General features: G+C 52.0%; 2 protein-coding genes across 3 annotated transcripts in view; both read left to right on the top strand.

Moving 5' to 3' along the window:
- LOC115080201 (calcium-binding mitochondrial carrier protein SCaMC-3-like) overlaps positions 1-5,750 on the top strand; it is a 45,770-nt gene extending 40,020 nt beyond the window's left edge. The window contains exon 10 of one of the 2 annotated variants that reach the window (XM_029584324.1): positions 5,094-5,750. In XM_029584324.1, coding sequence (XP_029440184.1) covers positions 5,094-5,278 — 185 coding nt within the window. In that variant the 3' untranslated portion in view covers positions 5,279-5,750. The remainder of the gene's footprint in view (positions 1-5,093) is intronic. The other variant, XM_029584325.1, reaches the window with a different exon arrangement.
- An 8,714-nt stretch (positions 5,751-14,464) lies between these two features.
- KHSRP (KH-type splicing regulatory protein) overlaps positions 14,465-24,572 on the top strand; it is a 75,962-nt gene continuing 65,854 nt past the window's right edge. The window contains exons 1-7 of the mRNA XM_029584752.1: positions 14,465-14,654; positions 18,692-18,788; positions 19,056-19,094; positions 20,164-20,200; positions 20,286-20,335; positions 20,823-20,894; positions 21,276-21,333. Of these exons, the coding sequence (XP_029440612.1) occupies positions 14,547-14,654; positions 18,692-18,788; positions 19,056-19,094; positions 20,164-20,200; positions 20,286-20,335; positions 20,823-20,894; positions 21,276-21,333 (461 nt within the window). The 5' untranslated portion in view covers positions 14,465-14,546. The remainder of the gene's footprint in view (positions 14,655-18,691; positions 18,789-19,055; positions 19,095-20,163; positions 20,201-20,285; positions 20,336-20,822; positions 20,895-21,275; positions 21,334-24,572) is intronic.

Raw genomic sequence — 24,572 nt, 5'->3', positions numbered from 1 at the left:
TCCCTGGCAGGGCATCTCTTCTGTATAAGAGGCAGCTCCCTGGCAGGATATCTCTTCTTTATAAGAGGCACCTCCCTGGCAGGGCATCTCTTCTGTATAAGAGGCACCTCCCTGGCAGGGCATCTCTTCTGTATAAGAGGCACCTCCCTGGCAGGGCATCTCTTCTGTGTAAGAGGCACCTCCCTGGCAGGGCATCTCTTCTGTATAAGAGGCACCTCCCTGGCAGGATTCTGTATAAGAGGCACCTCCCTGGCAGGGCATCTCTTCTGTATAAGAGGCAGCTCCCTGGCAGGGGCATCTCTTCTGTATAAGAGGCACCTCCCTGGCAGGATTCTGTATAAGAGGCACCTCCCTGGCAGGGCATCTCTTCTGTATAAGAGGCACCTCCCTGGCAGGGCATCTCTTCTGTGTAAGAGGCACCTCCCTGGCAGGGCATCTCTTCTGTATAAGAGGCACCTCCCTGGCAGGATTCTGTATAAGAGGCACCTCCCTGGCAGGGCATCTCTTCTGTATAAGAGGCAGCTCCCTGGCAGGGGCATCTCTTCTGTATAAGAGGCACCTCCCTGGCAGGGCATCTCTTCTGTATAAGAGGCACCTCCCTGGCAGGGCATCTCTTCTGTATAAGAGGCACCTCCCTGGCAGGGCATCTCTTCTGTATAAGAGGCAGCTCCCTGGCAGGGCATCTCTTCTGTATAAGAGGCACCTCCCTGGCAGGGCATCTCTTCTGTATAAGAGGCACCTCCCTGGCAGGGCATCTCTTCTGTATAAGAGGCACCTCCCTGGCAGGGCATCTCTTCTGTATAAGAGGCACCTCCCTGGCAGGGCATCTCTTCTGTATAAGAGGCACCTCCCTGGCAGGGCATCTCTTCTGTATAAGAGGCACCTCCCTGGCAGGGCATCTCTTCTGTATAAGAGGCAGCTCCTGGCAGGGGCATCTCTTCTGTATAAGAGGCACCTCCCTGGCAGGGCATCTCTTCTGTATAAGAGGCAGCTCCCTGGCAGGGGGCATCTCTTCTGTATAAGAGGCACCTCCTGGCAGGGCATCTCTTCTGTATAAGAGGCACCTCCCTGGCAGGGCATCTCTTCTGTATAAGAGGCACCTCCCTGGCAGGGCATCTCTTCTGTATAAGAGGCAGCTCCCTGGCAGGGGCATCTCTTCTGTATAAGAGGCACCTCCCTGGCAGGGCATCTCTTCTGTATAAGAGGCAGCTCCCTGGCAGGGGCATCTCTTCTGTATAAGAGGCACCTCCCTGGCAGGGCATCTCTTCTGTATAAGAGGCACCTCCCTGGCAGGGCATCTCTTCTGTGTAAGAGGCACCTCCCTGGCAGGGCATCTCTTCTGTATAAGAGGCACCTCCCTGGCAGGATTCTGTATAAGAGGCACCTCCCTGGCAGGGCATCTCTTCTGTATAAGAGGCACCTCCCTGGCAGGGCATCTCTTCTGTATAAGAGGCACCTCCCTGGCAGGATTCTGTATGAGGCAGCTCCCTGGCAGGGCATCTCTTCTGTATAAGAGGCACCTCCCTGGCAGGGCATCTCTTCTGTATAAGAGGCAGCTCCCTGGCAGGGCATCTCTTCTGTATAAGAGGCACCTCCCTGGCAGGATTCTGTATAAGAGGCACCTCCCTGGCAGGGCATCTCTTCTGTATAAGAGGCACCTCCCTGGCAGGGCATCTCTTCTGTATAAGAGGCACCTCCCTGGCAGGGCATCTCTTCTGTATAAGAGGCACCTCCCTGGCAGGGCATCTGTTCTGTATAAGAGGCACCTCCCTGGCAGGGCATCTCTTCTGTATAAGAGGCACCTCCCTGGCAGGGCATCTCTTCTGTATAAGAGGCACCTCCCTGGCAGGGGCATCTCTTCTGTATAAGAGGCACCTCCCTGGCAGGGCATCTCTTCTGTATAAGAGGCACCTCCCTGGCAGGGCATCTCTTCTGTATAAGAGGCACCTCCCTGGCAGGGGCATCTCTTCTGTATAAGAGGCACCTCCCTGGCAGGGCATCTGTTCTGTATAAGAGGCACCTCCCTGGCAGGGCATCTGTTCTGTATAAGAGGCACCTCCCTGGCAGGGCATCTGTTCTGTATAAGAGGCACCTCCCTGGCAGGGCATCTCTTCTGTATAAGAGGCACCTCCCTGGCAGGGCATCTCTTCTGTATAAGAGGCACCTCCCTGGCAGGGCATCTCTTCTGTATAAGAGGCACCTCCCTGGCAGGGGCATCTCTTCTGTATAAGAGGCACCTCCCTGGCAGGGCATCTCTTCTGTGTAAGAGGCACCTCCCTGGCAGGGGCATCTCTTCTGTGTAAGAGGCACCTCCCTGGCAGGGCATCTCTTCTGTATAAGAGGCACCTCCCTGGCAGGATTCTGTATAAGAGGCACCTCCCTGGCAGGGCATCTCTTCTGTATAAGAGGCACCTCCCTGGCAGGGCATCTCTTCTGTATAAGAGGCACCTCCCTGGCAGGGCATCTCTTCTGTATAAGAGGCACCTCCCTGGCAGGGGCATCTCTTCTGTATAAGAGGCACCTCCCTGGCAGGGCATCTCTTCTGTATAAGAGGCACCTCCCTGGCAGGGCATCTCTTCTGTATAAGAGGCAGCTCCCTGGCAGGATTCTGTATAAGAGGCACCTCCCTGGCAGGGCATCTCTTCTGTATAAGAGGCACCTCCCTGGCAGGGGCATCTCTTCTGTATAAGAGGCACCTCCCTGGCAGGGCATCTCTTCTGTATAAGAGGCACCTCCCTGGCAGGGCATCTCTTCTGTATAAGAGGCACCTCCCTGGCAGGGGCATCTCTTCTGTATAAGAGGCACCTCCCTGGCAGGGGCATCTCTTCTGTATAAGAGGCACCTCCCTGGCAGGGCATCTCTTCTGTGTAAGAGGCACCTCCCTGGCAGGGGCATCTCTTCTGTGTAAGAGGCACCTCCCTGGCAGGGCATCTCTTCTGTATAAGAGGCACCTCCCTGGCAGGATATCTCTTCTGTATAAGAGGCACCTCCCTGGCAGGGCATCTCTTCTGTATAAGAGGCACCTCCCTGGCAGGGCATCTCTTCTGTATAAGAGGCACCTCCCTGGCAGGGGCATCTCTTCTGTATAAGAGGCACCTCCCTGGCAGGGCATCTCTTCTGTATAAGAGGCACCTCCCTGGCAGGGGCATCTCTTCTGTATAAGAGGCACCTCCCTGGCAGGGGCATCTCTTCTGTATAAGAGGCACCTCCCTGGCAGGGCATCTCTTCTGTATAAGAGGCACCTCCCTGGCAGGGCATCTCTTCTGTATAAGAGGCACCTCCCTGGCAGGGGCATCTCTTCTGTATAAGAGGCACCTCCCTGGCAGGGGCATCTCTTCTGTATAAGAGGCACCTCCCTGGCAGGGCATCTCTTCTGTATAAGAGGCACCTCCCTGGCAGGGCATCTCTTCTGTATAAGAGGCACCTCCCTGGCAGGGGCATCTCTTCTGTGTAAGAGGCACCTCCCTGGCAGGGCATCTCTTCTGTATAAGAGGCACCTCCCTGGCAGGGCATCTCTTCTGTATAAGAGGCACCTCCCTGGCAGGGGCATCTCTTCTGTATAAGAGGCACCTCCCTGGCAGGGGCATCTCTTCTGTGTAAGAGGCACCTCCCTGGCAGGGCATCTCTTCTGTATAAGAGGCACCTCCCTGGCAGGGCATCTCTTCTGTATAAGAGGCACCTCCCTGGCGGGGGCATCTCTTCTGTATAAGAGGCACCTCCCTGGCAGGGGCATCTCTTCTGTATAAGAGGCACCTCCCTGGCAGGGCATCTCTTCTGTATAAGAGGCACCTCCCTGGCAGGGCATCTCTTCTGTATAAGAGGCACCTCCCTGGCAGGATTCTGTATAAGAGGCACCTCCCTGGCAGGGCATCTCTTCTGTATAAGAGGCACCTCCCTGGCAGGGCATCTCTTCTGTATAAGAGGCACCTCCCTGGCAGGGGCATCTCTTCTGTATAAGAGGCACCTCCCTGGCAGGGCATCTCTTCTGTATAAGAGGCACCTCCCTGGCAGGGCATCTCTTCTGTATAAGAGGCACCTCCCTGGCAGGATTCTGTATAAGAGGCACCTCCCTGGCAGGGCATCTCTTCTGTATAAGAGGCACCTCCCTGGCAGGGCATCTCTTCTGTATAAGAGGCACCTCCCTGGCAGGATTCTGTATAAGAGGCACCTCCCTGGCAGGATTCTGTATAAGAGGCACCTCCCTGGCAGGGCATCTCTTCTGTATAAGAGGCACCTCCCTGGCAGGGGCATCTCTTCTGTATAAGAGGCACCTCCCTGGCAGGATTCTGTATAAGAGGCACCTCCCTGGCAGGATTCTGTATAAGAGGCACCTCCCTGGCAGGGCATCTCTTCTGTATAAGAGGCACCTCCCTGGCAGGGCATCTCTTCTGTATAAGAGGCACCTCCCTGGCAGGGCATCTCTTCTGTATAAGAGGCACCTCCCTGGCAGGGCATCTCTTCTGTATAAGAGGCACCTCCCTGGCAGGATTCTGTATAAGAGGCACCTCCCTGGCAGGGCATCTCTTCTGTATAAGAGGCACCTCCCTGGCAGGGGCATCTCTTCTGTATAAGAGGCACCTCCCTGGCAGGATTCTGTATAAGAGGCACCTCCCTGGCAGGATTCTGTATAAGAGGCACCTCCCTGGCAGGGGCATCTCTTCTGTATAAGAGGCACCTCCCTGGCAGGGGCATCTCTTCTGTATAAGAGGCACCTCCCTGGCAGGGGCATCTCTTCTGTATAAGAGGCACCTCCCTGGCAGGGCATCTCTTCTGTATAAGAGGCACCTCCCTGGCAGGGCATCTCTTCTGTGTAAGAGGCACCTCCCTGGCAGGGCATCTCTTCTGTATAAGAGGCACCTCCCTGGCAGGGCATCTCTTCTGTGTAAGAGGCACCTCCCTGGCAGGGCATCTCTTCTGTATAAGAGGCACCTCCCTGGCAGGGCATCTCTTCTGTATAAGAGGCACGTCTGGCTGTTTGAGCAGAACTTGGGGCAGGCTAAGTGTCTTTTGCAGCATGAAAGGCCTCTGATAGGACTGAGGAACTCGTGTCATTGGGTAGCCCCTGACTCTGCACCATCTCTTTCCCTTTACAGCTTCCATTGTGGGGGCCCCTCAGCTCAGCATGCTGGGACTCTTCAGGCACATCTTGTCTCAGGAAGGGGTGCTGGGATTGTACCGAGGTATCGCCCCCAACTTCATGAAGGTGATTCCTGCTGTTAGCATCAGTTACGTGGTCTACGAGAACATGAAAGTGGCTCTGGGAGTCACCTCCAGATGAGACTCTGTGGCACTGCCCGGGCTGGAGGATGCCCCGAGACTCAGAGAGAGAGAGAGGCGGGCTCCTGAGAAGAGCCGCCCCACATCCGGTGCTGGCAGACGTCTGCAGGAGAAGGGGAGACGTGAGTAACCATCCCTGGATGTTATTTAATGAAGCTGCCGATCCTCCTCCCCCAATCTCTCTGCCAACAGCGAGTGACTGAAGAGAAGAGAGGAAATGCATCCGGCTCTGTCTGCAGAGCAAAAGACAGAGAAAGCCTATTTATTCTGAATAATGGTGAAAAGACAATACAGATTTCTGTGTGAACCTGTCTGCTTGTTTCCTGCTGAGGCCTGGACTCCTTCTCCACCCTGCTTTCCTGGGAGGGTCTGCATAGGGTGGACCACTCTCTCTGGCCGGCAGCAGGTGCACCCGCTTGGGGGTGGAGAATTTCCTCTTGGGTATTTAAAAGTTTAATTTTTGTTTAAATTTATTTAGTTGTGACTTGTAAATGTTTCTTCTGAGATTGTGTAACCTGCTACCTCACGTATGTGCATGAGAACGCACACTGGTCATGCATGTGCCCAGAGGCAGGACTGCTCTCTTGCTCCCTTCAGGACCAGGGACCGGACTATTCAATTGCCTGGGAGATCCAGCCTGCCTCCCTCCTCCTGGGGCCTGCGGGGGTGGCCACTGACATTCCCTTGGTAATGGTTCAGAGGGCAGCAGCGATGGCAGGAAGCAGTGAGGGGAGCCAGCAGTAAAAGCCGCACTTCTAGTGGCTGCAGCTGCCCCAGGGCCTTCCGTTACAGCTCACGCCCAGAGTGGAAGAAGAGCAAACAGGAGTTACTCTGCCCCAAGAAACAGAAAGAGATGTGGGCGGGAGAGCAGACAAGAAAGAACCTGGGAGGGTGGTGACAGCAAAAAAAGTGGGAGCTGGAGAGGAGATGGAGAGAAAGCTTGGGGGAAGGAGGAGAGGGAAAAGAACTTAAGGAGGAGACGGAGGTGAGGAAAGGCTAAAGAGATTAGGAGACGGTTGCGGGGAGATATGATAGAGGCCTATAAAATAGCGAGTAAACGTTAATCAGGTACAAAGACCAGGGGACACACAGTGACGTTACTGGGAAATACATTTAAAACTAATAAGAGAAAAATATTATTTTTACTCAATGCATAATTAAGCTCTGGAATTCATTGCCAGAAGATGTGATGAAAGCTATTAGTATAGCTGTGTTTAAAAAAGGTTTGGACATAAACCATTATTAAGGTGGAGTTGCAGAAATCCAGTTCTTAGCCCTGGGATAAGCCGCCTGGAATCTCTCTACCCCTTGGGATCCTGCCAGGTACTTGTAGCCTAATACCCATTGTATGGGCGGTATACAAATATTTTTAAATAAATAAATAAATAGCCTGGATTGGCCACTGGTGGAAACAGGATGCTGGGCTTGATGGACCCTCGGTGTAGAACATAAGAACATGCCTTACTGGGTCAGACCAAGGGTCCATCAAGCCCAGCATCCTGTTTCCAACAGTGGCCAATCCAAGTCACAAGTACCTGGCAAGTACCCAAACACTAAGTCTATTCCATGTTACCGTTGCCAGTAATAGCGGTGGTTATTATCTAAGTCAACTTAATTAATAGCAGGTAATGGACTTCTCCTCCAAGAACTTATCCAATCCTTTTTTAAACACAGCTACACTAACTGCACTAACCACATCCTCTGGCAACAAATTCCAGAGTTTAATTGTGCGTTGAGTAAAAAAGAACTTTCTCCGATTAGTTTTAAATGTGCCCCATGCTAACTTCATGGAGTGCCCCCTAGTCTTTCTATTATCCGAAAGAGTCTGACTCAATATAGCAACTTCTTATGTTCTTATGTAATTTTAAGGGGGACGGAGGATGGAAAAGCACCTGAGGGAGAGTAGAGGGATATGGAGAAGACCCTGAGGAGACCCAGAGAAACCTGAAAGGAGTGGTAGAGAGGAGGGGAAGAGTAAAAGGGAGGTAGGGGGGCTGATGATGCGACATATGATCTGCATCCACTCTCTTCAGTTTGCCCAGGTGAAATTCACTTGAATTTCATTTTCCATGTACCTGTTAATGCCTAAGCAAGTCACTGGACGGTTTCCTAAAAAGACCAGGCTGGTCCTCTCTAATGGGGAGCTTCAGGCCGCCTCAGCTCCCCAGTGAAGCTTTTCCTGGCTTCCATGCTTGAGGGCCGGGTGGCGGGAGCTGGGGTGAGAAGGAGCTGCTTGGAGACCGCACGCTGGCTGCACGTAAAGGACTTCACATAAAGAGAATACTTTTCACTTGCAGTAATTTAACTGAAGGGAGTGACCTGTGGCTCTTTTCTGTGTTTGGGGTGAGCTGTAATATAAAGAGTGTTATCCTGTGAATGTTGGACGGGATCTCCCCGCATGCAGCACTGGACGCTGTGCAGCCTGTAACTGGCGATGCTTACATGTTTGCAGCGCACGGCGGGGAAGTCCTTCATCTCTCTTCTCATCCTGACTTAGCTCAGCCTTTCTGCCCCCAGCCAGCAGTGGGTGGAGTAGGCCAGTGCCTGGAGGCAGCCACCCTGCTACCTGGAATGCGGCCCCCATGGTTATTTTGTGACCTCTGGCCAATGAGACACAGCGCTGCAAAGTACAATTTCAGAGGAGGGGGTGGCTGGACGGTTAAATCCACCACCTACATGGGGTGGGGTGAGAGTGTGAGGTTCTCCCAGCTGACGTGCTGGGGCGCAGTTAGCGCTGGCAGCCACAGCAGGAGTCGGTTAACATAAACACCTCTCTGACAGCTGGAAGCTGAAGCAGCCCACGCTGGAGTGTGGTCGTCTGCCAGCAAGCAGATTAAAGGGTCCATAAATCCCGCTGCAGCACTCTGCACCCTCCCCTGTACACACAGACTCCAGCACCGTGTGCATGCACGTCCCTCCTGTTCCTGCCACTGTGTGTGCACACAGCCACCGTACTTCCACGGCATAGTCTCTCTCTCCTGCTACACCTGCCCCTCCGTGTGTACACACACGCATCCACCCACTGCATGCACGTCCCTCCTGTTCTGCCACTGTGTGTGCACACAGCCACCGTACTTCCACGGCATAGTCTCTCTCTCCTGCTACACCTGCCCCACCGTGTGTATACACACACACATCCACCCACTGCATGCACGTCCCTCCTGTTCTGCCACTGTGTGTGCACACAGCCACCGTACTTCCACGGCATAGTCTCTCTCTCCTGCTACACCTGCCCCTCCGTGTGTACACACACGCATCCACCCACTGCATGCACGTCCCTCCTGTTCCTGCCACTGTGTGTGCACACAGCCACCGTACTTCCACGGCATAGTCTCTCTCTCCTGCTACACCTGCCCCACCGTGTGTATACATACACACACACACACACACACATACATATACATCCACCCACTGCATGCACGTCCCTCCTGTTCCTGCCACTATGTGTGCACACAGCCACCGTACTTCCACGGCATAGTCTCTCTCTCCTGCTACACCTGCCCCTCCGTGTGTACACACACGCATCCACCCACTGCATGCACGTCCCTCCTGTTCCTGCCACTGTGTGTGTACACAGCCACCGTACTTCCACGGCATAGTCTCTCTCTCCTGCTACACCTGCCCCACCGTGTGTATACATACACACACACACACACACACACACACACACACACATACATATACATCCACCCACTGCATGCACGTCCCTCCTGTTCCTGCCACTATGTGTGCACACAGCCACCGTACTTCCAGGGCATAGTCTCTCTCTCCTGCTACACCTGCCCCTCCGTGTGTACACACACACACACATCCACCCACTGCATGCACGTCCCTCCCGTTCCTGCCACTGTGTGTGCACACAGCCACCGTACTTCCACGGCATAATCTCTCTCTCCTGCTACACCTGCCCCTCCGTGTGTACACACACACACACATCCACCCACTGCATGCACGTCCCTCCCGTTCCTGCCACTGTGTGTGCACACAGCCACCGTACTTCCACGGCATAGTCTCTCTCTCCTGCTACACCTGCTCCTCCGTGTGTACACACACACGCATCCACCCACTGCATACTTGCCCTCGCTCAGCATGTCTCTTCCACACACGTACAAAAATTCCTGCACATTCTGCTTCTCCACCTAGGGGCTCCTGGCACCTTAAGCAGACAGAAACTGCCCTCCGTGTCCATGGAATCTGGTAGGGGTGAGATTTCTGGAGGGTGTCTGAGCCGCAGTGTAAGAGCACTGTCCCCTCTGTCTCCCTTGCACTCTTTTTCTCCCTCCTCAATATTTCTTGCTGGAATCGACAGAAGGGACTCATACTAGGGCGCTTCTCCATTTTGCTCAGGTTCTAAGGTTCCCGTCACTTCTCTCTTGGCAGAGTGTGGCCTTCTGTGTCCAAGCGAGAACGGTTTGGGCCTGTCACTGCTGCACAGAATGAGTTTTTTATTTCACTCTAAAAGGCTGATGCAACAGCGGCGGGGGTTGAAGGGGGCGCTTGTGATTGAGCTCCCGCTCCCTTAACGCGCGCTGATCCACCTCTCCGGAGCGCCCAATGCAAAATGCGAACCGGCTGCCGCAGTAAAAAGGGGGCGCTAGGGGAGACTGCGCGCCCCTCAGCAGTGGGTGCCCAGGAGAGGAGGCTGTCGGCCACGGGTTAGGAAAACGGACGCCCGTTAATTGAGTGTCCCTTTTTCTAACCTGACCACCGGCAGGCACCCTTTTTTTTTTTTTTTCGGGACATTCTAATATTTTAGTTCCTCCAACTTAATATCGCCACAATATTAAGTCAGAGGAAGTACAGAAAAGCAGTATTTTTGAGCTCTTCCAAAATTAATGCATCGGGTGCATTTTTTTTTTGCATTGAGGGGAAAAGATAATAGCCTCATGAACCTGCATTTAAATGTGCTGATGGCTATTAGCTCCGCGCCTTTTGGATGCACTAAGCCCTGTTTTGCACCGGGGGTTATGGACGCGCATTGAGCCGTATGCTGCATCGGCCTGTTAGTTGTGCTGATCGCTATTAGCTCTGCGCCTTTTGGATGCGCTAAGCCCTGTTTTGCACCGGGGGTTATGGACGCGCATTGAGCCGTATGCTGCATCGGCCTGTTAGTGTGTGCTGATGGCTATTAGCTCCGCGCCTTTTGGATGCGCTAAGCCCTGTTTTGCACCGGGGGTTATGGACGCGCATTGAGCCGTGTGCTGCATCGGCCTGTTAGTGTGTGCTGATGGCTATTAGCTCCGCGCCTTTTGGATGCGCTAAGCCCTGTTTTGCACCGGGGGTTATGGACGCGCATTGAGCCGTGTGCTGCATCGGCCTGTTAGTGTGTGCTGAACATATTCTGATGGCAGAATTCCTGCATTCTGCTGCCGGACGCAGGTTTAAGAAAACATCTGAAGCCTACGGGGCAGAGAAATCTGAGACTTCAGCAGGGTGAAGAGGGGAACACTGTCTTTCATGCTCTAAGCAGTGGTGGTATGTGTCATGGGATTATGAAACAATCCCTCAGTGTAAGACAGGGCAAGCGACAGGCCCCCTTCTATTGGGAGAGAGAGAGAGAGCGCCCCTCCCAGCATGAGATCTCTCCTACAGGCAAAACTTGCTGTGCTGCGTTTCCAGACAGGAGGACTGCTTAGCACCCTGGCATGGAAATCCCATGCAAATGAAGCCTCCCCCCAGCCAGATACAGAGAGACTGCATCTGGCCAGCGCATCTTTTTAGCGCTAGAAACTAAACCTTTGGTTAGAGTTGAATTTAAATTTCCAGTGTTATAAAAAACTTTTTTTTTAAACTTACCAGGATAGTAAGTGACTTATCTGGGTAAGTGGTGGCAGCCAGCACTTATGCGCAAAAGTACTGGGTAAGAACAGCCACTGCCGTTACTTACCCAGATAAATTCTGATTTATCCACCTAACTGGCAGCTGAAGTAGCTGCCAAACAGCCCTAGAATCAATACTTACACAGCCATCTGATGCGGTTTGATGCTACTTAGCCGGATGAAGTACTTATCTGACTAAGTAGCAGCGACCCGCAGCGGATAACGCACATTTTACATTCTCCATGCATTTTTAACTGCTGCTGCAGTAGCGTGTCCTTAGCTTACTACATCGGGAGTTTAAAAGAAATCTGGCTTTAAAAATGCGCGCTGAAGACCAGCACACGTTTCATTAGTGCCAAGATGACTGCATCAGCCTGCTCGTGTGGGAGAAAGAATGAGCGGTAGGAAGACTGCATTCAGGAAAGTCAGGGTCAGTTCTGGGTCTGAAACTTGTGAACGCTGAAGGGCCATGTCCACTGGCGCTAGGATGTTCGTTTGCCCGCTTCTCCTCCCTCCCTGCAGCCCGTGAAGAGGACCTTGTGCCTTTCCTGTTCCACTTGCTAATCTTTCAGCGCACAGAAAGTAAATGTGTTTCCTAAAACTCCTTTTGTGTTTTTGTCTTTTTTCTAGACCTTAAAGGTTTCTTTTATTTAGTAATGGAGGGGGGGTGACTGGACCAGACTTTGTGTGTGTGTGGGGGGGAGGCGAGAGGAACTGGGATTTGTGTGGATGGGGAGGGGGACTGAGCCCATGAAGATTTGTAGAAAATGAATCCATTACTGTAATCCGACAACTTCACGATCATCTACCAAAAGCTTCCCGAAAAAGTCAGGATTTCAACTTTTCTTTTCTCTTTTGAAAAGAGATGTAATTCAATTCAGTTCACAGACCCAATGCTATAGGGTTCCATAACCAAGGCGCACAGTCAGTGAACACCCTGTCCTTGACTTGCTAGAACCACCAGTAATGTTGGTGGTGAAGAGCACAATGCTGCGATGGAACTTAATGTACCAGAAAATCAGCTAAATACTTAGGAAACCCTGTTCGATATTCTTTAAACACTGTACAGAGCACCTTAAAACACAATTCTTTCTTTGGATAACAAAGATGTAGCATGCCCAGACCATTTTCTGTCCCGCAGCAATTTTGCTGCTGTGATTTGTAATATTTGAAAATGCTTACCATCTCTTTCCAGTAGACCCTGTTAGAATTCATTACAATAATCCAACCCTCCCTGAATGATGAATTCTAGTCACCAGATCTTGAAATTAAAAGTGTATCCTACAAATCATACGAAGACTGCCAAAAGGGTCACAAATCACTGTGTTTATCTGATCCTGCACAGATAATGCAGCATCCAAATTAACCTCCAAATTTTTAACCACCGCCTTAGGACAATATTTTTTAATTCAACAGTGCCTGTCAGCTGTCTCCATTCCCTCCTGTCTTCAGCAACGTTCAGAGGTCGAGGTGCAGCCGTTGCACTGAAGCCTGTGCCCAGGCCTGCCGGTGTCACCTTAGGGCATCTGCATCCGACCCGCAGCCTCATGTCAGGCCAGTGTGTATGGATTAATTTATCAGTTTCATAAACTGCTTCCCCCCCAAGAGCAGTGTACAGAAATAATATTAATACAAAAACATAAAAACATGAATAGCGGGGGAAACTTTGGCAGCCAATCTCAGAGCACAGCTTCTCCCTACCATAATGTACTGGCACTGAACACTGCCATGCTACACACTGGATTTATGCATCTGCTCCCAGCACTTTATTAAGATTACAATATTATAGATATCATCAACGCACCTGAACTGGGGGGAGCTGGTGAACTTCTCCATGCAATAAACCTTATCTCCTGGGGTTTCCAAGCACCATCCTGATTTTTTTTCAGTCCATCTCTATTCAAAATGGAAAAGAGATGGGATTGAGGGGCAGAATTATAATAGATGGAAAAAAGAGATTTTCATGTTTCCATGAATGTACAAATCTGGCACTTGTATTGCATGCACTCTATTGAATTTTTCTTTTATATTCTGTTATTGTTTAATGAATATGTTGAAAGATAAAACAGAAAAGAGAAGGAACACAGAATTGCTCTTTTTATGAGGGGGTTAAGGTTGAGGAGGGCGAAGGGAACATGCAATTGCTTTTTTTTTTTAATGAGGAAATATTTCTTCATGGAAAGGGTAGAGGGTGGATGCAATGCCCTCCCGGTGGAGGTGGTTAAGGTGAGAACTGTAATGGAATTCAGAAGAGCTTGGGATAAAAAAGGTTACCTAGTAGCTAAAGGATGGAAAAGAAGGTAAAGGGGTAACCTGCACGGAGCAGCAGTTGCTTTATTATCAGAAGAAAAATAGATAAATTCAAAGAATAAATACATAAAGCTTGCTGGGCAGACTGGGTGGAGCCATCATGTACTGTGTTGCTATGGGAATATGGAATTGCTTCTTTTATAAGGGGTTGAGGAAGAAGGGAAGATGGAATTGCTTCTTTAATGGGTGGGGGCGTTTGAGAAAGGAAAAAGTACCCGTGTAACTCCCACAGGCTCAGCCCGTCCTGCATTTGGCCCATTGCATCTCTGGTACCTTCAGTTCTCGTCGAGCTTTGGAGACATTGGAACTACAAATCCCGAGATGCACTGTGGTAAAACCAGGCCTGGGTCTGTCTGTCGGGATTGATAGATTCCAGGCTACACGCCCTTTCCTCTTTCCTTTTACAGACCGGGGCCGCGCTTGGCTCCCAACTGGCTCGGTTTCCTGAGGATGGGCCAAGCCGGTCCTGGTTTTACCCCACTGCATGCTGGGAGACGTAGTCCTGCTGTTCTTAGTGACGACAGAAGATCCAAATCGTACCATAGCAACTGACGGCAGGTAAAGCCCAAAAAGCCCTTCCAGTTTGCCCAACAGCACTTTTATGTGCATTTACCGGCAGCAGCTCAAGCTCTCGCGGGGAGAATGCCCGGGGAGCTGCCTCCTCTCCTCTCACAGTCAATAAACAACCTCAGCCTCGCCCCCAGGGCCTTACCTGGAAGTAAGGCCCGGCTGCCAGCTGCCGCCTCCACCATTGGTTGCCACAGCGGTCAATCATTTCTAGGGTCTGTTCTCCGTCGCCTCTTTGTGTGTGAAAAAAACTCCTGATTCCTGATAGGCCAACTGAAAAGTCAGTTAGGTTCTTATTTCTATCCATTGGTTAAAATCTTTCAGTTTTCCCCGCCCCTTCCCAGCTATTGGTATACTGTTTTATCAGTCGGAGCAGTATTGACTTGTTATTGGTTAAGGCGACTGCCAGTCATCCAGGCCTTGCGCTTTCGGCCGTTCCGCTGGCCCCTGGTTGGTTGTCTGGGGAGAGTCGGAGCTGGGCCTTGTGATTGGTTGTCCTCGGCTCGGCCGGCTCCCAGAGTGCATCGCGCGCGCGGTGAGGCCTTGTTCCCGCCGCCCGGAGCCGCCGCCGCCATGTCCGATTACAGCGCGCTGCCCCCGCCCTCCTCCGCCGGGGCCCCGCCACCCGCCGCCGCCGGCAGGAAGGACGCTTTCGCGGATGCCGTGCAGCGGGCCCGCCAGGTGAGGGGGGAGCGGAGGAACGGAGGGAGGAAGGCCGAGGAGCGGGCGGGAGTACCCCATCCACAGAAGGCTGTGAGGGCCTGGTCCTCTGGGGAGGGCTTGATGCTTGGGATTTGGGGGAGGGGGCTGTGCGCGTCCTCGGGGGGTGGGGGGGCAGCTGCGGTTGGGGGAGGGGTTGGTGCTGGATTGGAGGAGGAGGAGGATGCTCCCGCGGGAGTGCTGCGCGCTGTGACCTGGAGAGAGCGGATCGGGGGGCTCTGTGTGTCCTGGGAGGATTGAATTGGGGGGGGGGGGCTCTGTGCTCTTGGAGGGGACTGAATTGGGGGGGCTCTGTGTGTCCTGGGAGGATTGAATGGGGGGGGCTCTGTGCTCTTGGAGGGGACTGAATTGGGGGGGCTCTGCTCTTGGAGGGGACTGAATTGGGGGGGCTCTGTGCTCTTGGAGGGGACTGAATTGGGGCTCTGCTCTTGGAGGAGACTGAATTGGGGGGCTCTGCTCTTGGAGGGGACTGAATTGGGGGGGCTCTGTGCTCTTGGAGGGGACTGAATTGGGGCTCTGTGCTCTTGGAGGGGACTGAATTGGGGGGGCTCTGTGCTCTTGGAGGGGACTGAATTGGGGGGGCTCTGCTCTTGGAGGGGACTGAATTGGGGGGGCTCTGTGCTCTTGGAGGGGACTGAATTGGGGGGGGCTCTGTGCTCTTGGAGGGGACTGAATTGGGGCTCTGCTCTTGGAGGGGACTGAATTGGGGGGGGGCTCTGTGCTCTTGGAGGGGACTGAAATGGGGGGGCTCTGTGCTCTTGGAGGGGACTGAATTGGGGCTCTGCTCTTGGAGGGGACTGAATTGGGGGGGCTCTGTGCTCTTGGAGGGGACTGAATTGGGGGGCTCTGTCTTGGAAGGACTGAATTGGTGGGGCTCTGCTCTTGGAGTGGACTGAATTGGGGGGGCTCTGTCTTGGAAGGATTGAATTGGGGGGCTCTGCTCTTGGAGGGGACTGAATTGGGGGGCTCTGCTCTTGGAGGGGACTGAATTGGGGGGGCTCTGCTCTTGGAGGGGACTGAATTGGGGGGGCTCTGTCTTGGAAGGACTGAATTGGTGGGGCTTTGTCTTGGAAGGATTGAATTGGGGGGCTCTGTGCTCTTGGAGGGGACTGAATTGGGGGGCTCTGCTCTTGGAGGGGACTGAATTGGTGGGGCTCTGTCTTGGAAGGACTGAATTGGTGGGGCTCTGCTCTTGGAGGGGACTGAATTGGGGGGCTCTGCTCTTGGAGGGGACTGAATTGGGGGGCTCTGCTCTTGGAGGGGACTGAATTGGGGGGGCTCTGTCTTGGAAGGACTGAATTGGGGGGGCTCTGTTCTTGGAGGGGACTGAATTGGGGGGCTCTGTTCTTGGAGGGGACTGAATTGGGGGGCTCTGTGCTCTTGGAGGGGACTGAATTGGGGGGCTCTGTTCTTGGAGGGGACTGAATTTGGGGGGCTCTGTGCTCTTGGAGGGGACTGAATTGGGGGGCTCTGTCTTGGAAGGATTGAATTGGGGGGCTCTGTGCTCTTGGAGGGGACTGAATTGGGGGGGCTCTGCTCTTGGAGGGGTCTGAATTGGGGGGGCTCTGCTCTTGGAGGGGACTGAATTGGGGGGCTCTGCTCTTGGAGGGGACTGAATTGGGGGGCTCTGTCTTGGAAGGATTGAATTGGTGGGACTCTGCTCTTGGAGGGGACTGAATTGGGGGGGGCTCTGTCTTGGAAGGACTGAATTGGGGGGCTCTGTGCTCTTGGAGGGGACTGAATTGGGGGTCTCTGTGCTCTTGGAGGGGATTGAATTGGGGGGCTCTGTCTTGGAAGGATTGAATTGGGGAGACTGTGCTCTTGGAAGGACTGAATTGGAGGGGCCCTGTCTTGGAAGGACTGAATTGGGGGGGCTTTTGGAAGGATTGAATTGGGGGGGCTCTGTGCTCTTGGAGGGGACTGAATTGGGGGGGGCTCTGTCTTGGAAGGACTGAATTGGGGGGGCTCTGCTCTTGGAAGGGACTGAATTGGGGGGCTCTGTCTTGGAAGGATTGAATTGGGGAGACTGAATTGGGGGGGGCCCTGTCTTGGAGGGGACTGAATTGGGGGGGCCCTGTCTTGGAAGGATTGAATTGGGGAGACTGAATTGGGGGGGGCCCTGTCTTGGAGGGGACTGAATTGGGGGGGGCCCTGTCTTGGAAGGATTGAATTGGGGAGACTGAATTGGGGGGGGCCCTGTCTTGGAGGGGACTGAATTGGGGGGCTCTGCTCTTGGAGGGGACTGAATTGGGGGGGCTCTGCTCTTGGAGGGGACTGAATTGGTGGGGCTCTGTCTTGGAAGGACTGAATTGGGGGGCTCTTGGAAGGATTGAATTAGGGGGACTGAATTGGGGGGGGCTCTGTGTGCTCTTGGAGGGGGACTGAATTGGGGCTCTGTCTTGGAGGGACTGAATTGGGGGGGGGCTCTGTCTTGGAAGGACTGAATTGGGGGGGCTCTGCTCTTGGAAGGGACTGAATTGGGGGGCTCTGTCTTGGAAGGATTGAATTGGGGAGACTGAATTGGGGGGCTCTGTGTGCTCTTGGAGGGGACTGAATTGGGGGGGACTGAATTGGGGGGGCCCTGTCTTGGAGGGGATTGAATTGGGGGGGGGCCCTGTCTTGGAAGGATTGAATTGGGGAGACTGAATTGGGGGGCTCTGTGTGCTCTTGGAGGGGACTGAATTGGGGGGGGCCCTGTCTTGGAAGGACTGAATTGGGGGGCTCTTGGAAGGATTGAATTAGGGGGACTGAATTGGGGGGGCTCTGTGTGCTCTTGGAGGGGGACTGAATTGGGGCTCTGTCTTGGAGGGACTGAATTGGGGGGGGGGGCTCTGTGTGCTCTTGGAGGGGACCAGATTAGAAGGTTTGTGTGGTCTCGGCAGAAGAATGGATGGGGGGCTCTGTGCTCTTGGGGACTGAATTGGGGGGGGCTCTGTGTGCTCTTGGAGGGGACTGAATTGGGGGGGGCTCTGTTTGCTCTTGGAGGGGACCAGGTTGGGAGGCTTGTGTAGTCTTGGTGGAGGAATGGATTGGGGGGGATTCTGTGTGTGCTCTTGGAGGGGACCGGATTGTTGGGTTTGTGTGGGCTTGGAGGAATGGATTGGTGGGCTCTGTATGCTGTTGGCGTGGACTGGATTGGGGGGCTTTGTGTATGCTCTTGCGGGGAGGGGGGCGATGTGTTTGGTTTTTTTTTTTGGTTGCTGGTGTCGTGTGGGGACGGCTGATGTGCCCACTCTGTATTATGTTTGTGCACTTCATTTTCTGGATTTTGATTGTCAGGAAATTATTAAATTAAACAATTTTGCTTATATTGAAGCCCAGTACTGAATGTAGTACCCAGAGGGGGGTGTGAGGCTTTAGTCACTAATGCTTTTATATTGGAGCAATAGTGGTTTGGCCTTATTGATTTTAACCCGTATCTTATGTCAATCTTGCTAGGGTTGTAAGCTCCACAGAGAAGGAGCCCTCGTTTGTTTCTCTGCAGCACTGTGCATCTTTTGTAGTGTGTTAAATTCCTTAATAGTAGTGTAGCAGAATCCTGACAGCTCTTTGATAGAGATGATAATTCTGTGAGACTTTGGTTGTGTTAAAACACAATTTTCAGGGCTACTAAGGTCCCTGTCTTCAGACTGTTGCTTTGGAGGATGCAGACTAGACCTTCTGATGGCATGAGAAAAGTATGGGAGACTGAGCAGAGGCTGGCTGGCACGGTCCCCTCACTTTTTTCCCCACAGATGATTCACTAGACATCCTCTGCATCTTGCTTTCAGCAAGTGATGGCATTGACTGGCTGTTAACTCATGATCTTCACAGGGTGATGGGATTGTAGGGAACTGTTGTGGGGCTGAAATGTCTGAACAGCACATCTTTGAATGTGATTCAGCAAATGCAACAGCTTTAGAGTTTATGGAGACCTAGAAGCATGAGGCATCCCAGGGAGAAGGAGAGGAGGTAGTGAAGTACTTAGTGGGGACTGACTGCTTTTATTTTGTTTCCAGATAGCAGCTAAAATTGGGGGTGATGCCGCCCCACCAGTGAACAACAACACACAGGAGTTCAACTTTGGTGGGCAGAAGCGGCAGCTGGAAGATGGAGGTACTGGGTGGTGCAATGCTGATTGCCTCTGGGGGGGATTGGACATGCTTGTCAGTTTGAGAGTGACTGTAGGGTATGGGCTGGCCTTTGGTCAGTGTGTGACAGAGTTAATGCCTCTTATTCTAGAACATGGCTTCATAGTCTGTATAAGGGAGTGATCTTGTTCTCTTCCTGGGTATGTTGGTATTAGTAGTTTATTGCTGCTGAGATTCTCCAGGGGAGCGCAGGGCACTGATATCTGTCCTCTCCTCCTCCTGTTTCCCACAGACCAGCCAGAAAGCAAGAAAATGGCCCCCCAGAGCGAGTGTGAGTACTGTCTTTCAAGCTTACTGCAAGTAATGTATCAGACTGTACTCTTGGATAACTGCTGCTCCTTGCTGCATCCTCTCTGCAGTTTTAACAGTTCAAACCTTTTTAAGCTTCTTTTTAGAGAAATGGCCCTCTAGGCATCTGGATTTGTACCTGGACTAATGTGAGAGCACTTCCCCCCTTCAGCCCGGGATACTGCAAGCACCACTGGCTTATTGCAAAAGTCGCTTACTGTTAATGTTGATGGATTCTGATAATGGCCCATTCATTCTGCCTAGTTTTCTTGTCCATACCGTTAAGGATACATCCCAACTGCCAGCCACAGGGCCTCTGACCACCTGCACGATTTCTCCTTATCCAAGACGGCCTTTTTGTACTTCCTCCTCAGCACCAAGATTGCCCCTTAAGTTCCTTCCTGCACCCACCTTTCTCAAGGCTCTGTAATAATTGAAATAGCCACAAATAATAGTGTAGCTGTTGCCCAAACATCTGGCCTCCTAGGTCCCCCGTGTAGCCTGTGTTTCCACCAGAACATCTAATTAGAGTACTTGCAGCCTGCCAGACGGACACAGCAGCTGGTTAATTCTACCAGTAGTGCACAAGCATCAAACCAAGTAGGTAGACTCGAGAGCAATATGGGGGAAATCTCTTTTTCATAGAAGAAGGGGGTGGGTGGATGCATGGAACGCCTTCTTGGCTTGTGCACGGTGGAGACTAAAACATCAAAGGGCAAGGGAGAAGCAAGGAGGATCTCCTCGGTTGCTAAAAGTGAAGCGTAGAAAACATGACTTAGTAACACAAATTTAAGTGTTCGTAGTGCTGCACACTCGTCTGATTCAATACTGGGATTGTCGGAAGAAATGGAAATGCAAACTACCACACGGCCAGGTTTGTCTGGGAGGCAACAATAATGCCTTTCAGGAATATCTCCTTTCACTCCTGCTTACTGCGCTGGATTTTGCTTTTATTTACTTATTTTTTTTTTTCCTAGAGGGATCTCTGCCTTGCTGAGAATTTTTGTCTCGCAAGAATTCTGAAACTGAACCTTTTTCTTGTAAATTTCCAGCTATCGTGCCCCAGATGGGACCTATCCATACACCCAGGTAATGTGAACTGTCTCTGAATCTGCCACTCGCCCTAGTTTTATCCCCCGAGGCTCCCCTTGACATTAGCTTTCTCTCTGGGCAGGTCTTCAGTGACTGAGGAGTACCGGGTGCCAGATGCCATGGTGGGGCTGAGTGAGTACTGGGACCCTCTTCTGACTTTGCCAGCGTGCCGAGAGCCACCAGAAGGGACTTTTCTGGCCAGGAATGGAAGGGGATGCGAGTAGATGGAACACAGCACCACCTGTGGAGCTTCCGAGTTTTTAAATCTTTTGTTATTAGGAGAAGCAGACTGATTTTTTGCAACGTTACTCGGAGCTGAGGTTTTGTGAGGGGGAGACGATAGCTGTGTTGTGAGATGCATGACTGGGGAGGCGGCCCCTGTGCTGTGCTGTAAGGGTGCATTACTGCTGTTTGCAGTGGGCTCAGCTGTGGTGCTGTATAGAGACCCACAAGGCTTAGCCTTTTACAGGTTTGATTCTTTTCTTCGTGAAATGTGAGAGAACAGAATGAGTAGTCTTGTTTTACTTCCTTCTGAATTAGAAAAGGTGTTCTGAGGGTGCCTGCTTTCTGTTTGTTGGGCTGGTATCCCTCAGCAGGTCTCCTTGTCTTCTCTCCCCAGTTATAGGCAGAGGTGGTGAACAGATCAGCAAAATTCAGCAAGATTCGGGCTGCAAAGTACAGATCTCGCCAGGTACGGAAACTGCCTGGGGATCCTCCTGGGAGGACTTCGCAGGGGCCGAAACGCTTGCCACTTGACTCTGCATCTCCCTGTGCAGTGGTGGTTTAGTGTCAGAAGGGGTACAGCAGGGTTCAGGACTCCGGGGTGGGTGTCTGCACTGTGAAGAGATGGCTTGGACTCGTCTGAAAGCAGCAGCTCCTGGGGCAGGGGAAGCCTCTTCCTTCCCTCTCATGGTCCAGGATGCTATGTTAGGAGGAGGGCCAGCAGTTTATGCTGATTTCTGGGAGCAGGTTTGGTCAGTGCTTCCTTCTCTCTCTCTCTCTCTCTCTCTTCCACCCCCCTGACTGTAAGCTCTTGATGGTGGGGTCCCTGACGCTCCTTTATCTCCTGCAGACAGTGGCGGGATGCCGGAGAGGACAGTCTCATTGACGGGGGCACCGGACTCAGTGCAGTAAGTCTCACACGCCATCATGGACATCCTGGGGAATTCTACTTTCACTTGCCTAACATTGCCCAAGGTCAGGCATGGATTGCTGGGGCAGCAAAACTGTCAGATTTAACCAAAATCCTAATGAAATCTGGACATGAGCTGTGCAGTAAAATAATAAAAATTCCCCTTTTGAAGAACCTTAAGTGGAGTATTAAATCTACGTAATACTATATCTAATAATAGAGAACAGTGGGAAATTATGAAGTATAATAATTATTAATGGCCTGAGGCGCTTTCATCTTTTCATAATAAATAAATTACTAAACAAGGCACCATCTTTGAACCTGAGGCCAGCAGAATGGCCCGCCTGGCCCCATCCTGGAAGTCTGCATTCTGAGAACAATCCCCAAAAAACTTTCATTTTCTTTTCTTGTGTTTCATTTTAAAATCTTCCCATTTTAGTTTTTTTTTTTACTGCACGTTAATTGAAATGAAAGGAAAAATAGATGCACATCCCTATTCATTACCATCTACCCGCATAAACTGGTCTGTCTCAAAATCACTCCTCTGCCTGGCTCACGTGTGTGTGCCTGGGCTTCCATGGTGTGACTGCATAACCAGGGCACAAGGAGGGTAAGAAGCGTGGGAAGGAAACCTGGGCACTGATTTGCACCTTTACTGTAGGCGTACGTTGCGCTAATCATTGCACACTAGCCCAGTACTTTATCCTTTGTACACGAGTGCATTACAGTCGCTGATTGTAAGAAATTCTTGGGCTAGACTTACTGACAATTTAGCCAGATGGACTCGGGACTGACCAGTGGGTTTATTCTCCCCTGCCAGCAGATGGAGACGGTCAGCTATCAAAGCTGACGTCTCCCTAGATTCACCCTTGCAGTGACCTCAGCCCTTCAATATTTCTCCGTCTCCAGCAGATGGTGGATGTGCCTCTCCCTATGGGGATCGCTGTACCTTTTGGAAGAAGAAATTCAACTTTTAAATTGGAGAAAAGATTGAGCCCCGCTCTCCTGCGGTGATACCTAAAGGCCCAGTTGAGAATTCCTGAGGTGATTTCTGAGATCCCTCAGAGGAGTGCCTTAGTCCTGTAGCCGGATCCTGGCATGGACTGTGCTGCTGAAGCAGCTGAAAGGCAGCGAGTGCAGGAAGCCGAGGGCGGCAGTGATGGCCAAAGCCCTCTCCCCCCGCAGCTGGAGTCTCTCTGAACTCAGCTGGTAAGCGCTGAGCCCAGGTAAATTAAAAAAAAAAAAAGGATTTCCTTTCGATTCAGAGATGTTGAAGGGGTTTCAGTAAGACTTCCTCCAGCCTCCTTGCTCAATGCGCCGTACCAATGTCGTTCCCGATCCCATTGGTGAAAGGGGAAGTGTGCTTTTGAGCAAGTTGAGTGGCCCCCGGCTAGGCTAGGCCCTGTTTCATGCTTGGCCGGCACACTGAGTGGTAGACCAGTGTCATCTTGGACACGTTTTTGTGCCTGTATTGCCTACCATAGAGCTTCGGTATGCTCAGTGCGTGTCTGCTCTGCGCACAAAATACATGTAAAGCTGGGCACATGGGCTGTGCATGTTCCTCGCTGCGGCCTGCATAGGCACCCAAAATCTGTGCGCATAAAATTTTAAGCTCGAGCCGTCTGAACACGGAGTTTCCATCGCAAACGACTCCGCGTCTTTCTCTGTACTGCTTGTCAAACTAGGGCTGCACAGTCTGACCTGGATTCTTGCTTATGTCAGCACAGTGAGGAAGCCCAGGGAGAGTTGGCCTCCCTGGACTTTGCTAAGCCTGACTCCTCCCATTCAGAGGATGGGTCAGCCACAGCCTTAACCAGAAGTACCCCGGATCTGAGTAAACCCGGACTGGAGCATCCATGGCAGAGGGAAATTTAGCGGCACCTACCCCGGTACCTTCTGGGCTAGGCATGGACCCAGCCACCTTCTCTTGAGTGGAATTTTTCCAGGGCCTTCAAGCATTCGTACAGGTGCAGTCTGCTACCTCTCTTGCTCCTGTCCGGATGGAACCTTAGCTGGTAAGCCCTCCCTCCCCCAGTCCTATCTGCAGACCTTGAGGCATCCCTCGACTCACCAAGGGTATTCCTGACAGGGACCTGGATGGCACCGTCGAAGAAGAGGATCCAAATTCCTTGGAAGATGGGGAAATTCCCCCTGGTTTAGAACCATATTGGACCATGTTACAGTTTTTCCATAGACGTATTGCCGGCCCTGGTTTCCCAGATCCTGAAGATGCTGGGAGTTCCTGGGGCGGACTCTGACGAAACCAAAGAATCATCCCATTTGATTTCCCTACAGAAAGATTCTTGCTACTTTCCAGTACTGGAAGCCATCCAGGAGTTGATTGACCTGGAATGGGATGCCCTAGAAGCATGTTTTAAAGGTGGATGAGTGTTAGAACCTCTATACCCACTGGAACTGGCAGCGAGAGAATGTTTGCATTTCCCTAAAGTGGTCTGTGCCATCTCTAAGCAAACAACTATCCCAGTGGAAGGAGAGAACTTAAAGGATGCGTACGATAAACAGGCCTTTGACAGAATAGCAATGACCTTAGATTGCTTCTTGTTGTGCCCTGGTAGCTCGTTCGTGCCCGCTCCTCTTTTGGGAGGTGAATGACTAAGGGGCGAATTCCAGAGCGGTTATGGAACCCGCCACTGCCTTTTTTTTTAGCTGATGTGATCTCTGACCCAGTCCGTACCTCGGCCAGAGGAGTGGCTTCAATGGTGGCAGCTAGAAGACAGCTATGGCTGAAGGATTGGTCAGCAGACGCAACCTCCAAGGCATATCTCACAAAGATGCCTTTTGGAAGTGAATTGGAAAAACTAGCCAGTGAATGGGTTGAATCTCCAGTTTCTTGGCTACCAGAAGCTGAGAGAGCAGTTACAGCGCCTCTCACCCATGATGGGGTGTTCCAGGGGCTCCCAGTGCTTTCGCCCCTACAGAAATTTTTCAGAGGTCTCTGTCCTTTAGGAGGCCTCAGTCTTTTCGGAGTCGGCAATCCAAGAGATGAGGGGAATGGAACAGCTCCCCTATGAGGAAAGGCTGAAGAGGTTAGGACTTTTCAGCTCGGAGAAGAGACGGCTGAGGTGGGATATGATAGAAATGTTTAAAATTATGAGAGGTCTAGAACGGGTAGATGTGAATCGGTTATTTACTCTTTCAGATAGTAGAAAGACTAGGGGGCACTCCATGAAGTTAGCATGTGGCACATTTAAAACTAATCGGAGAAAGTTCTTTTTT

Source organism: Rhinatrema bivittatum, chromosome 19 (assembly GCF_901001135.1).
Source record: "Rhinatrema bivittatum chromosome 19, aRhiBiv1.1, whole genome shotgun sequence".
Lineage (NCBI taxonomy): Eukaryota > Metazoa > Chordata > Amphibia > Gymnophiona > Rhinatrematidae > Rhinatrema > Rhinatrema bivittatum.
The sequence above is the reverse complement of the archived record's forward strand: the minus strand, read 5'-3'. Positions and strand labels throughout refer to the sequence as shown.